At 43.6% G+C, this 16,021-nt stretch overlaps 1 protein-coding gene across 2 annotated transcripts in view; it reads left to right on the top strand.

Annotated features, from left to right (window-relative positions):
• The window catches only part of AGK (acylglycerol kinase), a 170,998-nt gene that overhangs the window by 19,929 nt on the left and 135,048 nt on the right, over window positions 1-16,021 (top strand). For both annotated transcript variants that reach the window (XM_029616146.1, XM_029616145.1), the window contains exons 3-4: window positions 367-406; window positions 14,907-14,986. In XM_029616146.1, the coding sequence (XP_029472006.1) occupies window positions 367-406; window positions 14,907-14,986 (120 nt within the window). The remainder of the gene's footprint in view (window positions 1-366; window positions 407-14,906; window positions 14,987-16,021) is intronic.

The raw sequence follows: 16,021 nt of genomic DNA, 5'->3' as shown, positions 1-16,021 counted from the left end.
TAGGCAGTTAATATGATTTGAGTATTCAAAAGAAGAGCAAGTAAGATGAAGTTATATGTATTATTTTCAGTCTTCTTAGTAAGATCTCATTCAAATCTTGTATGCATTCACATTTTAGCTGAATATTAAGGGTTAAATGCCACAAAAAAGGTAAACTTATCTAATTCCTTTGGAAAAATTGGCTTTGTCCAGTGACTAAAGTTCAGATACATAGTCATACAGTTTGAATCAGGCTCTTTGTTACTGTGATATAGTGTAAAGTTTGCTTGTGAAATGACATTACAGAAGGAAACTGATGAATCATAGTCCAAGTAATCATTTTGTTCTGTTTTCATTGTTAATATCTCTTTTTTTTTTCTGTATCAGTGACAACCTCCTGAGGAGAGCTGCCTGCCAGGAAGCCCAGGTAATTGTGGTATTAGTATTTTTTTTCTCAAAGATGCACGTGATTAACTGATCTATGCTGATAGGCTACTTGACCTGTCGTGTGCCCAGTCTGAGTGTGCCCTTCCCACATTCTAATCTTTGTCCTCTCTTCCTTTTTGCTGCTGTCAAAGAAATCTCAACCTCCTGAACCTCTCTTTCCAATTGAGTTCCTGTTTTTTTAATTTATATTCTATCCATAATTTATTATTTAGTTAGAACTTTTGTCATGAAGTTTTAGTGTTGTTTGGCAGTTTTTCAGACCACATATAATATGTTAATGAACAGGGGGGCAGTACACTAAAAATGTTTTAGAAAAATAGATTAACAAGATACTGAAGCAAATAATGACTGGATTTGATGAAATAATAGATCCAGTGCTCCTTGCTCATAACTAGGGATAAACAGTGGCTTTTCCAGGTTACATGGCTAATAATTTAGAATTGGGAAAGCTACCGCTTATTCCTGGTTATGAGCAATAAATATTGGATCTATTCTTTGGGATCCTGCTGGGTACTTGTGACCTGGATTGTCCACTGTCATAGACAGGATGGTAAGTTTGATAAATCTTTGCCAGTCTGGCATTTCTTATATTTTTACCTTAATATTATTTTATGAAATCCAGCCCTTACTATTTGTACTCATGCAAAATTATAAAAGTTAATAGATCCATCAGTCCAATAGTGGCTGCATAAATACATTTTTTTAATGTGTTTGCAGGACTGGGTGGCTAAAAGTTATGTCTTGGTGACCACTGTTGCACTCTGGGTAGCCTCCTGTTGCTGAGCTGCAAGGAGTAGGAGCCTTGGCCCTGGGGCACCTTGAGGTAACCACACAGAGGTGGTCAGGCTAGTAAAGGAAGAGGCTAGACTAAGGAATGGGGAGAAAGAGACTGGAAGGAGGGGTGAGAAAAACAATATTTTTGGGTCTCCAATGCAGTTGGAACTGTCCTCTGTACTACAGTATTATGAATCATTTGCAACCACTTAGTTTTCTCTCTATTTTTATCCCCTCACAGTGATATTTCTTAGCTGGAGCCCAGGCACTTTGGCTCCCTCTAGAAGTTACACATAGGTGAGGTAAGGTGAAAGTGGATTCAAATGAAGAAATAGGAAAGAGCATAAGCACTGGCAAGTTATATGTAAAGCATTAATAAGGCAGGTCAAAAGGAAATTTGTAAATATGATTTCCAAAGAGGCAGAAACCCCAAATAAATTATTTTTCAGATATATTTGAAACATGAAGCCTGTGAGGGAGTGGGTTGGACCACTAGATGACCAAGGGGTAAAAGGGGGTGCTCAGGGAAGACAAGACCATAGCAGAAAAAGTAAATGAATTTTTTGCTTTGGTCTTCACTGTGGAGGTTATCGTGGAGATACCTATATGAGATGCACTCTTTGAGGCAATGATTCAGAGGAACAGAAGTAAATCATGGTGAAAGATGTAACAGAGCAAATTGACAAACTAAAGAGTAACAAATCACTGGGTCTGAATGATAGCCTAGAGTTCTGAAAGAATTAAAAAATTAAATGGCAGACTTATTACTAGTAATCTCGAACTTCATTCAAATCAGCTGTGGTACCTGAGGATTGGAGGGTGGCCAACATAATGCCCATTTTAAAAAAAGGGTTTCAGTGTGATCTGGAAAACTACAGGCCAGTGAGCTTGACATTGGTACTAGACAAAATGGTAGAAGCTATTCTGAAGACCAAAATTACTGACCATCTGGATAGATCTAGATTAATGGGGCAGAGTATATGGCAGAGGAGCCTCTATTTCAGATGAATTACAGGTGAAAAACCCCCCAGTATAAAACACTATTCGTGTGAAGTCAAACATGCTAAAAAAAGACTATTTTAAAATCTCTCTTAGAAAAGCTGATAACAGACCAAGGCTTTTGTTTAATCTATTTAGACATTTTTCAGGGCCTCCTTCCAATTCAATAGACCTGAGCAAGTACTCAGCTGAAGATTTTCCCCATGCCTTCGAATCACAAAATCAAATAAGTGCTGAACTACTTGCTGGTAACGTTTCAGCATCTTCAGGCCCCGCCACACCTGATATTTCATGTCCTTTCTTTCTTCTTGCCCCAGACACTCTTCAGTTACCAATAGCAAGTGTTCAGCTTTCCATAAAATCACTTCTGCAAGTTTGCACCTTTTACTTGGACAAATGAGGACCTCTTCTTCACTTCTCAACTCTACAATTTGAGCTAATTAAGAACCCCACTTTAGGACTTTGTCCTTATCTATCCTGTATTATCAGTCCCAACTTGATTCAAGGATGTCTTCCTTATTGTTTGAAAATAGCGATGGTTCATCTGGTTCTCAAGAAGCATTATTTAGACATGGATACTCATGAGAATTTTAGACCCATCTTTAACCTTCCTACCTTCCCTAAAATTTTGGATAAGGTGGTTCTAAGCCATCTTTCTTCCTTCTTAGAAATTACTTTTATCTTCCACCCGAAAAAAGTCAGGTTTCTTAGCATTCAGATAGATGGATCCACACCAGTGGGTTATGCACCTCAACCAGCAGATGGAGCCGGAGTAAAGCTGATGTCATGGTATATATACCAGTGCACTGACATCAGCCCGCCAGTATTCCAGCAGATGGTGGATGTGCATCTCCCTACTGGGTACTGTGTTAAAATGTTTTGTTGTAGAAGGAGAAAAGAAGTTTATTATCCCGCTCTCCTGTGGTGATACCTTATTGTCACCTCCCTCAATTGAGCTTCCTGAAGTAATATCTTTGGATTCCTCCCTTTGATGAGTGCTTTGGTCCGGTAGCTGGTTTCTGCCAGCATGGATTTAGCTGTAAAAAAAAAAATCCAGCTGAAAGGCAAGCGGGTGCAGGAAGCCAAGTGTGGCAGTGAAGGTCTGTGCCCTCTCCCCCCACAGCCGAAGACCAACTCTGTTCTCGGCTGGGATGGGCTGAGTTCAGGTAAAGAGTAATTTAAAAAAAGGTAAAGGGGAGTTGTTTTAGGGATTCCTCTTCCCTCTGGTCTCGTGCTCGGCGCGTTGATCCGATGTCTGTTCCCACCTCCGGGAGAGCTTGGGGACTCGGGCAGCTTGGCGGATTGAGCAGCCTTCTGGGCTAGGTCCTGCTCTCAGGCTTAGATTGTTTGCCATGTGGTAGGCTGCGGCAGTGTTTGTATGCTTTTTCTCTGTGCACAAGGCTGCCCTTTTCAAGTACATTGGTTCGCACTTACACGCCTGGCTGTGCATCTAGTTGTGTATCTTGCTGGGCACTCAGTTGGGTACATAGGGATACCTATTTGGGCATTCAGATGGGTGCATAGGGGTGCCTAGGTGAACGCACAGTGGTGCGCTTATGAATGCCTAGGCAGGTACTCAAGTTGCATACAATTGAGCATCTGCCTGAATGGTGTATTAGGTGCCTAATTTTTGAGCTCCTAATTTTTAAGCTGCTATTTTTTCAAGCGCCTATTGCGAACACAGCTGGGTGCACTATTCTCAGACGCCTGTTGGAGCATACTGACATCTCTATGGCACTGATAGCAAAGAATCTTAAGCGCCTTACTCTTTGTGCTGCTTGCCATATTCGGGCATCTCAGCTTGGCGTCCCCTCTGACTTGTGTCAGAACTGTTTGGAGGCTCAGGGAGAATTGTCTCTGTCTGATTTAACTAAGCCCCGTTCTTTCCAACATGATAAGGGAATGGAAAAAGAGCTGCCAGAGATTTTGCCTTAATTTGGGGCTCCCCTAACTGGTTTGTCAGTGGGAGATGGTAATTCAGTGGACACAGGACCAGCATCCCCTGGTTTTGGCATAGACCTCGCTGCCTTTTCTTGGGTGGAATTTTTTCAAGGGCTGCGGTCCTTTCTTCAGGTGCGGTCAAAGACCCCGACCAATCTTAACAGTTCAGGATCACAGGCTGCGGATTCTCGTGCACCTGGTGCTGCAGGTAAACATCGGAGTATGTGTAGACCTGCTGCGGGTCATGCCGATAGTGACCCAGATGGCATGGATGAAGAAGCTGATCCTTACTCCCTGGAGGATGGGACAATTCCTCCGGAGCTGGAACTGTATAGAACTATGTTGCGTTTCTTTTATAGAGATGCGTTACCGGCTCTGATTTCCCAGAAATTGAAGATACTGGGGGTACCGGGGGCTGATTCCTTGTCGGAGCCAAAGAAAGATCCCATTTTGATTTTGTGTAAAGCCTCATATTTCTTCTCTATTTTGGAGGCTATTTAAGAATTGATTGATCTTGAGTGGGGTGCCCCGAAAGCTAATTTTAAAGGGGGTCAAACCTTAGAAGAGCTGCAAGAGAGCAATTGCGCTTTCCAAAAGTGGATGCGCTTGTGTGTGCCATCACCAAGCGGACGACTATCCCCATAGAAGTGGAGCAGCATTGAAGGATGTACTAGGTAAAAGAAGCCATCCTTAAGCAGGCCTTTGAAGTGATGGCAATGAATTTGCAGATAGCTTCTTGTTGCTCCCTGGTGGCTTGCTCTTGTTTACTTCTCTCTCAGGAAGTTGATGAATCTGATGTGAATTTCAGGGCAGTGATGGAACCGGCAGCCGCCTTTTGGTTAGATACAGGCTGCGATTTGATCCACAGTTCAGCCATGGAGTGGCTTTAGTAATAGTGGCCAGGTGTCAGCTGTGGCTCAGGAATTGGTTGGTCAATACAATTTCGAAGTCTAATCTTACGAAATTGCATTTTAAAGATCATTCTTGTTTGGGAGTGAGCTGATAAAAATGGCCAGTAAGTGGTGTGAAGTCCAGGTTCCTCAGTTACCAGAGGATAAGAAGTAGACACCACATTCCTTCGGCACGAGAGGTTGTGCTAGGGGTTTCAGAAGCTTTCAACCCTACAAAGGAGCGGCTTCTCAGAGGACTCAGCCTTTGAGTAGTTTTCAGTCCTTTCGTTCCAGGCAGCCCAGAAGAGGCGCAGGCTCGGGTAGTGGTACCCCCAGAGCCTCTCAATGAAGGTGTGCCAACCCACCTCTGTGAACAGGAGATAGGGGGTGGGTCACCTTTCTCTTTATCAGAGGTGGGTCGAGATCATGTCAGACCAATGGGTTCTGGAGGTGATAAGAGATGGCTACGCTCTGGACGTTTTCATAGTGTCTCCCTGCAACTCTCTGCAGAAGAGACAAACGGTGGAGAGTACAATGTCAAGGCTCCTCAGCCTTTGGGCTGTAGTTCCAGTACCCATGTCACAAAAGAAAATATGGGCCGATAATCTATTTATTTAGTTGAGCCCAAGAAGGAGGGCGCCTTTTGCCCCATCCTAGATTTCAAGAGAGTCAACTGTCATTTGAGGGTGACTTGTTTTTGCATGGAAACCTTATGCTCAGTGATAATGGCAGTACAGTCTGGGGAGTTTCAGACGTCTTTGGATTTGTCGGAGGCATACCTTCATATTCCCATCCATGTGGAGCATCAAAGGTTTCTGCATTTCACTGTTTTGGGGCACTATTATCAGTTTCAAGCACTGCCTTTTATGTTGGCTACCACACCCAGAACCTTTTCCAAGGTTATGGTGGTGGTTGCAGCACTGTTGAGAAAGGATGGCATTCTGGTTCACCCATACTTAGACGATTGGCTGATTCAGGCCAAGAGTCTGGAAGAGAACCTTTAGGTCTAACGCAAGGTGATCTTGCTACAGGAACTAGGTTGGGTGGTGAATTTGGCCAAGAGCAATCTACAGCCTTCCCAGACACTGGAGTATCTTGGTGTTCGCTTCGACACGAAGCAAGGCAGGGGGTCCTGCCAGAGGGCTGCTTTCAGAAGCTGATGGCGTAGGTGCGACTATTGATAGAAACAATACGCCCAACAGTGTGGTCTTATCTATAGGGGCTCGGGTTGATGGTGACCACTCTATAGAGGTGGTTCCGTGGGCAAGGACACATACGTGCCCGCTTTAGCGCACTCTGATGACTTGGAGTACACAATCTCAAGACTATTTGATATGGCTTCACCTATCGGTAGAGATCAGCATACAACTGCAGTGGTGGTTGCAAGCAGACCATCTAAGGAAGGGGGTGGCTAGTACTCACGACAGATTTAACCCTCCAAGGTTGGGGGGGGGGGCTTACTGTCAGGAGTTGACAGTGCAAGGGTGCTGGAGTACAGAAGAGTCTCTCTGGAGCATCAATTGGCTGGAAGCCTGGGCTGTCCGGTTGGCATGCTTACAATTTGTCAACTGATTGCAGGGTCGAGCGGTCTGGATAATGTCAGACAATGCAATGACAATGGCTTACATCAATTTCCAGGAAGGAGCCAAGAGCCAGCAAGTGTTGCAGGAAATAGCCCAACTCATGGAATGGGTGGAAGTGCATCTTCAGGAGATCTCAGCCTCCCACATTGCAGGAAAAGACAATGTAAGAGCTGACTTTCTCAGCAGATAGTCTGGACCCAGGAGAATGGGAATTGTCAAATGAGGCGTTCCAGCTCAGAGTGTTTGCTGGGACCTCCCGTTTCTAGACTTGCTGGCGACATATCACAATTTGAATGTTCCTCGCTTCTTCAGTCGCAGTAGAGATCAAAAGTCCTTGGGAATCAATGCCCTCGTGCAGGTGGCCAGAGGGTAAGCTCCTATATGCCCTTCCCCCATGCTCCTTGTTAGGGAGAATGATTTAGAAGACCAAGAGTCACACAGGGATGGTGCTTTTGGTGGCACAAGTTTGGCCCAGGAGGCCATGGTATGCAGATTTGTGAAGGCTCCTGGTGGACTCTCCTATCTCATTACTAGTTCACAGGGATCTGCTACGGAAGGGACCTGTTCTTCATGAAGATCTGACTCAATTTTGTTTTATGGTATGGCCCTTGAAAGGGTTGCTGAAGCTTGGATATTCCACTGCGGTGATTGCCACCTTGCTATGAGTGAGAAAGTTCTCTTAGCCTATGTGTGGGTTTAGTGTTTGAGGCTTGGTGTGAAGATCAAGGTGTTCATCCTCATTCAGTTAAGATCTCGCTCATTTTGGAATTTTTGCAGAATGGATTGAGAAAAGGGTTGGCACTTTATTAATTGAAGATACAGGTGGCGGCTTTTGCTTGTTTCCGAGGTCAGTTGGATGGTGGACCCTTGACAGCTCATCCAGATGTGACTCGTTTCTTAAAGGGGTGAAGCATCTTTGTCCTCCTCTGCGGTTGCCAGTGCCCTAGTGGAGTCTTAATCTGGTTTTGGATTTTCTGGTGGGTCCAACCTTTCGACCGCTGCATGGTCTTTCCTTGAGGTTACTTACATTGAAAACGGTGTTTCTTGTGGCAATTTGTTCTGCGAGTAGAGTCTCTGAACTGCAGGCCTTGTCTTGCTGGGAACCGTTTCTGTGAGTGACTATGGGGTGATACAGCTGCGTACTGTTCCATCCTTTTTGCCAAAGGTGGTCTTGGATTTTCACTTGAATCTATCAATTTCCCTGCCGACTCTGGACAGGGAGAGAGATATGGATGAGTATCGCCTGTTATGGTCCTTGGATGTCAAGAGGTACTTAGAGGTTTCTGAACCTCTCAGGAAGAAGGACAGTCTGTTTATACTCCATGGTGGGAGTAAACAGGGTGAGCCGGCATCACAGGCTACAATAGCCTGCTGGATTAAAGAGGTGATTCGATTATTAGGAATGTAGATAGCTGGGTGGCTGGTGGGCGTGAGGATCGCCTGGTAACATGCCTACCTGGTGCGAAGGTGGCGGACCTCACGCGTCACCTAGACAGTGCTGGGGAGGAGCCAGCTGTCGTGGTACATGTGGGCACCAACGACATAGGAAAATGTGGGAGGGAGGTTCTGGAAACCAAATTTAGGTTCTTGGGTAGAAAGCTTAAATCCAGAACCTCCAGGGTAGCATTCTCTGAAATGCTCCCTGTTCCACGCACAGGTCACCAGAGGCAGGCAGAGCTCCGGAGTCTCAATGCGTGGATGAGACGATGGTGCAAGGAAGAGGGATTTAGTTTTGTTAGGAACTGGGGAACCTTTTGGGGAAGGGGGAGTCTCTTCCGAAGGGATGGGCTGCACCTTAACCAGGGTGGAACCAGACTGCTGGCACTAACCTTTAAAAAGGAGATAGAGCAGCTTTTAAACTAGAACAAAGGGGAAAGCCGACAGTCGCTCAGCAGCGCATGGTTCGGAGAGAGGTATCTTTAAAGGATACTAATGATGCATTAGAATTAGAGCATCCCGACAGTGAGGTTCCAATAATTAGAAAAGTAGTCCAAGTGCCTGTAACTAAAAACTCACCTGAGCTAAAAAATTCTAACTTATCCCTATCAATTAAAAAGCAGAATGAAAATACAAACAAAAAACAAACTTTGAAATGTTTGTATGCTAATGCCAGAAGTCTAAGAAGTAAAATGGGAGAATTAGAATGTATAGCAGTAAATGATGTCATAGACTTAATTGGCATCTCAGAGACATGGTGGAAAGAGGATAACCAATGGGACAGTGCTATACCGGGGTACAAATTATATCGCAATGACAGAGAAGAGCACTCGGGAGGAGGTGTGGTGCTTTATGTCCGGGATGGCATAGAGTCCAACAGGATAAACATCCTGCATGAGACTAAATACAAAATTGAATCTTTATGGGTAGAAATCCCTTGTGTGTCGGGGAAGACTATAGTAATAGGGGTATACTACCGTCCACCTGGTCAAGATGGTGAGACGGACAGTGAAATGCTAAGAGAAATTAGGGAAGCTAACCAAATTGGTAGTGCAGTAATAATGGGAGACTTCAATTACCCCAATATAGACTGGGTAAATGTATCATCGGGTCACGCTAGAGAGATAATGTTCCTGGATGGAATAAATGATAGCTTTATGGAACAATTGGTTCAGGAACCAACGAGAGAGGGAGCATTTTTAGATCTAATTCTCAGTGGAGCACAGGACTTGGTGAGAGAGGTAACGGTGGTGGGGCCGCTTGACAATAGTGATCATAATATGATCAAATTTGATTTAATGACTGGAAGAGGAACAGTGTGCAAATCCAAGGCTCTCTTGCTAAATTTTCAAAAGGGAAACTTTGATAAAATGAGAAAAATTGTTAGAAAAAAACTGAAAGGAGCAGCTACAAAAGTAAGAAAGGTGGAAAGAAGGCAAAATGATTACCGGCATGGTTAAAAGGGGAGGTGAAAGAAGCTATTTTAGCCAAAAGATCTTCATTCAAAAACTGGAAGAAGGATCCAACAGAAGAAAATAGGATAAAGCATAAACATTGGCAAGTTAAATGTAAGACATTGATAAGACAGGCTAAGAGAGAATTTGAAAAGAAGTTGGCTGTAGAGGCAAAAACTCACAGTAAAAACTTTTTAAAATATATCCGAAGCAGAAAGCCTGTGAGGGAGTCAGTTAGATGATCGAGGGGTTAAAGGGGCACTTAGAGAAGGTAAGGCCATCGCAGAAAGATTAAATGATTTCTTTGCTTCGGTGTTTACTGAAGAGGATGTTGGGGAGGTACCCGTAATGGAGAAGGTTTTCATGGGCAATGATTCAGATGGACTGAATCAAATCACGGTGAACCAAGAAGATGTTGTAGGCCTGATTGACAAACTGAAGAGTAGTAAATCACCTGGACCGGATGGTATACACCCCAGAGTTCTGAAGGAACTAAAAAATGAAATTTCAGACCTATTAGTAAAAATTTGTAACTTATCATTAAAATCATCCATTGTACCTGAAGACTGGAGGATAGCAAATGTAACCCCAATATTTAAAAAGGGCTCCAGGGGCGATCCGGGAAACTACAGACCGGTTAGCCTGACTTCAGTGCCAGGAAAAATAGTGGAAAGTGTTCTAAACATCAAAATCACAGAACATATAGAAAGACATGGTTTAATGGAAAAAAGTCAGCATGGCTTTACCCAGGGCAAGTCTTGCCTCACAAATCTGCTTCACTTTTTTGAAGGAGTTAATAAACATGTGGATAAAGGTGAACCGGTAGATATAGTATACTTGGATTTTCAGAAGGCGTTTGACAAAGTTCCTCATGAGAGGCTTCTAGGAAAAGTAAAAAGTCATGGGATAGGTGGCGATGTCCTTTCGTGGATTGCAAACTGGCTAAAAGACAGGAAACAGAGAGTAGGATTAAATGGGCAATTTTCTCAGTGGAAGGGAGTGGACAGTGGAGTGCCTCAGGGATCTGTATTGGGACCCTTACTTTTCAATATATTTATAAATGATCTGGAAAGAAATACGACGAGTGAGATAATCAAATTTGCAGATGATACAAAATTGTTCAGAGTAGTTAAATCACAAGCAGATTGTGATAAATTGCAGGAAGACCTTGTGAGACTGGAAAATTGGGCATCCAAATGGCAGATGAAATTTAATGTGGATAAGTGCAAGGTGTGATGCATATAGGGAAAAATAACCCATGCTATAATTACACAATGTTGGGTTCCATATTAGGTGCTACAACCCAAGAAAGAGATCTAGGTGTCATAGTGGGATAACACATTGAAATCTTCGGTACAGTGTGCTGCGGCAGTCAAAAAAGCAAACAGAATGTTGGGAATTATTAGAAAGGGAATGGTGAATAAAACGGAAAATGTCATAATGCCTCTGTATCGCTCCATGGTGAGACCGCACCTTGAATACTGTGTACAATTCTGGTCGCCGCATCTCAAAAAAGATATAATTGCGATGGAGAAGGTACAGAGAAGGGCTACCAAAATGATAAGGGGAATGGAACAACTCCCCTATGAGGAAAGACTAAAGAGGTTAGGACTTTTCAGTTTGGAGAAGAGACGACTGAGGGGGGATATGATAGAGGTGTTTAAAATTGAGAGGTCTAGAACGGGTAGATGTGAATCGGTTATTTACTCTTTCGGATAGTAGAAAGACTTGGGGGCACTCCATGAAGTTAGCATGGGGCACATTTAAAACTAATCGGAGAAAGTTCTTTTTTACTCAACGCACAATTAAACTCTGGAATTTGTTGCCAGAGGATGTGGTTAGTGCAGTTAGTATAGCTGTGTTTAAAAAAGGATTGGATAAGTTCTTGGAGGAGAAGTCCATTACCTGCTATTAAGTTCACTTAGAGAATAGCCACTGCCATTAGCAATGGTAACATGGAATAGACTTAGTTTTTGGGTACTTGCCAGGTTCTTATGGCCTGGATTGGCCACTGTTGGAAACAGGATGCTGGGCTTGATGGACCCTTGGTCTGACCCAGTGTGGCATTTTCTTATGTTCTTATGTTCTTAGGTATGTTGATGCTGAACAGACATTGCCTTGTCTGGTTAGGGCTCATTCCACTAGGGCTCAGGCAGTGTCATGGGCAGAGATTAGTTTGCTGTCTCCCATCGAGATTTCCCGAGCTGCAACATAGTCCTCCTTAAATACCTTTTCTGGGCATTACCACCTGGATATGCAGGCCCGGGAGGACACAGCCTTGGCAAGTGCGGTATTGATTGGACTGCAGGCAGCCTCCCGCCCTGTTCAGGAGTAGCTTTGGTACATCTCACTGGTGTGGATCCACCTATCTGAATGTTAAGAAAAGAGAAATTGAGATTACGTGACACTGTGAAGCGAAGCAGATGTAGCTTGCCCTTGCTGGCTCTCGGCCTGCCCATCTAACCCCATCTACTATGCAAGTTTGCTCTGCGGAGGGCTCGGGCATCTGTGTCTGGTGGCTGATATTTGGGGGAGCACATTTCGTAGGTAAATGTCAACTCGGGTGGCCAGGATGGAGAAAGAAATGGCTAAAGAACCACCGAGGCCTACTGATATCGGAGCGGAGGACGCCACCCGACTCGCAGTGACGCAAGTACCGACGAATTGGGCGGAAGTTCGGGCGGCGGTAGTGGAGGCTTTACAGCCTGAATTTCAAAAGCTGTCTACTCAACTGGCTGATCTTACCTCCTCGGTAGCCGGGTATGATGCGAGACTCACAGAGTTGAACAGCGGGTCTCAGATACCGAAGATGGCCTCCATACCACGCGGTCTACTATGGAGGCGCTTCAGGCAGCAGTTGCACTACACACTGAACGCCTGGAGGACCTTGAAAACTGGTCCCAGCGTTCCAATCTGCGCTTTATCGGCCTGCCAGAGACCCTAGAGGAGCGAGAATTACCCAAGATTTTAGAAAGATGGCTCACACAAGAAATGACTCTCTCTACCGACTGCAGCCCTTTACGTACTGAAAGTGCTCACTGCCTCGGGCAAAAGCGAGCGCAACAAGACAAACCGCGGGTGATTATTGCTAAAATCCTGAATTTTGCCCACAAGGAGGAAATGCTGCAAGCTGTGCGGCGTGGGGTAGCCCTCAAGTTTTAGGGTCAGAGAATTCTCATTTTTCAGGACTTTTCATCTGCTCTGACAGCGCTGCATCGGGTACTGTCCCCATTGTGTGCCCAATTGCATAACTTGGGTCAAAGGGCTGTGATTATTTACCCAGTGAAAGTCAGAGTCTCTACACCTGGTAGGAAGAAAACCAAGATTAGACGCCACAGCCTTTTTCAAAAGTTTATTGAAGTGGAGACGTATGTATTTTAAAAGCCCGACTCTGGCCGAGTTTCTGGCGGGTGAGGTAAAGGTCAAAAATGAGTTGATACAGTTCAGTGATGGTGCATGGCTGTCCATTGTATAGGATTTGTTTTTGGAGCAGGAGTCACCAATGTTTATTGGTATTTACATGCTTTCATTCACTCAATAAAAATTGTTTTTCCAAAAAAAAAAAAAGAAAGGAGAAATTACTACTTAGCTGATAATTTCCTTTTCTTTAATGAAGATAGGTGGATCCACCTTCCCGCCCTTGGTTGCCTGATGGTTGTACTTTTGTCCTACTATGTGGCTGTGTGTCAGTCCAGTCCCTAGACTAGTGTTATTTCACTCCTTGTCTGAGCTCAGTGGTTTCCTGTTAAGCATATTTACAAATGATCTGGAGAAAGGAACAAGCGAGGTGATCAAATTCACAGAAGACAAACAATTATTTTGAGTATTTAAAACAGCAGTCTTAGTGAATTATCCACCTTACACTAAGTTTTTTCACTCGCACCCTAATTTCCTGCCTAAAGTGGTGTTGGACTTCCATTTTAATCAGTCCATCGTCCTGCCAACATTTTTTCCCCGGCCCCATTTGCACCAAGACGAACAAGCCCTGCATATTTGAACTGCAAAAGAGCCATAGCCTTCTATCTGGAGCGGTAGAAGCCCATAGAGAAGTCCACCCAGCTTTTTATTTCTTTTGATCAGAATAGTTGGTGATAGCTATTGTCAAGCAGATGCTTTCCAATTGGCTAGCAGGCTGCATCTCCTTCTGTTATGCCCAGGCTGGATTGCATCTTAGGGATCATGCCAAGGCTCACTCTGAGCCACGGCAGCGTCGATGGCCTACTTTCGAGCAGTCCCCCTGAAAGAGATCTGCAGAACTTCAACGTGGAGTTCCTTCTACTCATTCATGTCACATTACTGTTTGGATAGGGATGACCAATGCGACAGTAGGTTTTGCCAATTTGTCCTTCGGAACTTGTTTGAGGTTTAGAACCCAACTCTGTTCCTGTCTAGGTCCTGTTATTTTTGTTCAGGTTCCTCTCCTCCTGTTACCAACAAAATGTTGTTGTTGTGCCCATTGGCACCTGTTTTGTTGATCCATGTTTTTGTTGGGGCAGGGACATCTGTAGCTAGGGATTCACCCATGTATGATGACTGCCATCCTGCTTGTCCTCAGAGAAAGCAGAGTTGCTTACTTGTAACAGGTGTTCTCCAAGGACAGCAGGATGCCAGTCATCACAAGACCTACCTGCCTCCCTGTTGAGCTGGGTCTCCACTTTGTGGGTTTTGTTTTTTTATTATTTTCTTCTGCGTAGACACATGGTATAATGCATGCTGGGGCATGCTCAGAGAGGCTCAGTCAAAGATCTAGAAACTTTGACATGTTTTTCATGCCGGGCTCCATTGGATGATGTCACTCATGTATGAGGACTGACATCCTGCTGTCCTCGGAGAACACCTGTTACAGGTAAGCAACTCTGCTTTATTCCACTGTCTAGTTTTCAATGATCAATCTGGAATTCAAAGATACTAAACTGACTACAGAACTGCCTGGCAACATCTCATATGGCATAAACATGCTGCTAAAAACTAATGATTTGCTGCTGGGATTACTTATTTTCTGAGTTAGCTACTAGTAACTCTGCTGTGGTGTTAGCAGAGTTTAGTCAATTGATCTTTCTAATATTAGTGCAAAGGCACATATTTTTATTACCAAGCATTAATGGGATTATTTTTCTGAAGTTCTAAATTATTTACATCTTTCTTATTGTGAAGCTGCATATAACCTCTCTATTTGCTGTTATTCTGATTTTCTGTAAACCGCTTTGTGTGAATTTTGTTTTCAAAAAGGCAGGTAATAAATCCAAATAATAAATCCATAAATAAATTTGTCCTGCTTTCTGTGGAGAACCCTGTTTACAGGTACATAACTACGCTATCTTTTACACCTGTGATTTTTTTTTAAACGTCCTCAGACTCTGTTCTGTCTTCCCCTTTCTCATTGCCTTATGTTTGTTCATCAGGTATTTGGCAACCAGGTTATTCCTTCCAATGTACAAGTGAAGAAGGCAACTGTGTTTCTGAACCCTGCTGCCTGTAAAGGGTAAGGGCTAAGGACTTAATGTTTACATTTCTATTGCTGGCTGTACTTATTTATTTTATTTATTTATTTATTTAACATTTCTTTTATACCGATATCCGTTCGCACATCGTATCGGTTCACAGTGAACAAAAAACCATTGGGCAGTGCCCGTACATATAACAGATAACATAATATAATATGATGAACTAGGCAATATATAAATAATTTTTGGGAGGAGCCCTTACATATAACAGGCATCAATGGGTAGATGCTATGGAATACTTCTAACATAGACAGAACAACCATTCTAGAGGAGAAATTTGAAAGCTATTTACCTAGGTAAATAGCTATTTAAGGGGTAACCTGACCTTTCTTGATAGCCAAAAGGTATGCACAGGATTCACAACCAACATACTTTTAGCACATTAAAAAAGGGCTTTTCTGAGAGAGTAAGGTATGCACACAGAATGGCATTTTCAAATCTGTGTGCCTACTTTTTCCTCATTTATTCTGCCCTCAGAAAAAGGAGATGCAAAGTTTGCAGGTAGTTTTGTGCCCATGTACCCACATAAGCAAACCTTCAAAAGCATAATTAAGCATGTATTTGTCTTTGAAGATTGCCTACCAGGTCTGCAGTCTGTTTTTCCCCTTTAGTCTTTCTTAGGTAAGTTATTCAGTTGCTTTTGTAAGTTTTTGTTCATTATTGTGCCTGTGCAATGTACTGGCTCCAGTGCACTGAGGGGCATTGAGCACTTGCAGACATTGAGTCCTTCGATTTTGCTTCATTAATTTTTCATTCAACCATGGAGAAGTCTGCTAGTGGCTTTGGATAATGCTCCTGGTGTTACAGGGTTATTTCTATCATGGACCCCCATGATAGATGCGTCCTGGGCCTGGGAGCTTCGCATGACGTCCCAGGATGTTGTCACTTTATGATCATGAACCCTAGGAGACTCCAGTGCCGGCTGGAGCTTATGAAAACACCGATGGTGATCTCTGGCTCATTCCTTTGGCACAGGAATTCCTCAGATTCCAGTCTCAACAGTACTTCTACAG

The sequence above is a fragment of the Rhinatrema bivittatum genome, chromosome 9 (genome assembly GCF_901001135.1).
Source record: "Rhinatrema bivittatum chromosome 9, aRhiBiv1.1, whole genome shotgun sequence".
Lineage (NCBI taxonomy): Eukaryota > Metazoa > Chordata > Amphibia > Gymnophiona > Rhinatrematidae > Rhinatrema > Rhinatrema bivittatum.
Note: the sequence above shows the minus strand (reverse complement) of the source record. Positions and strands in the feature narration are given on the sequence as shown.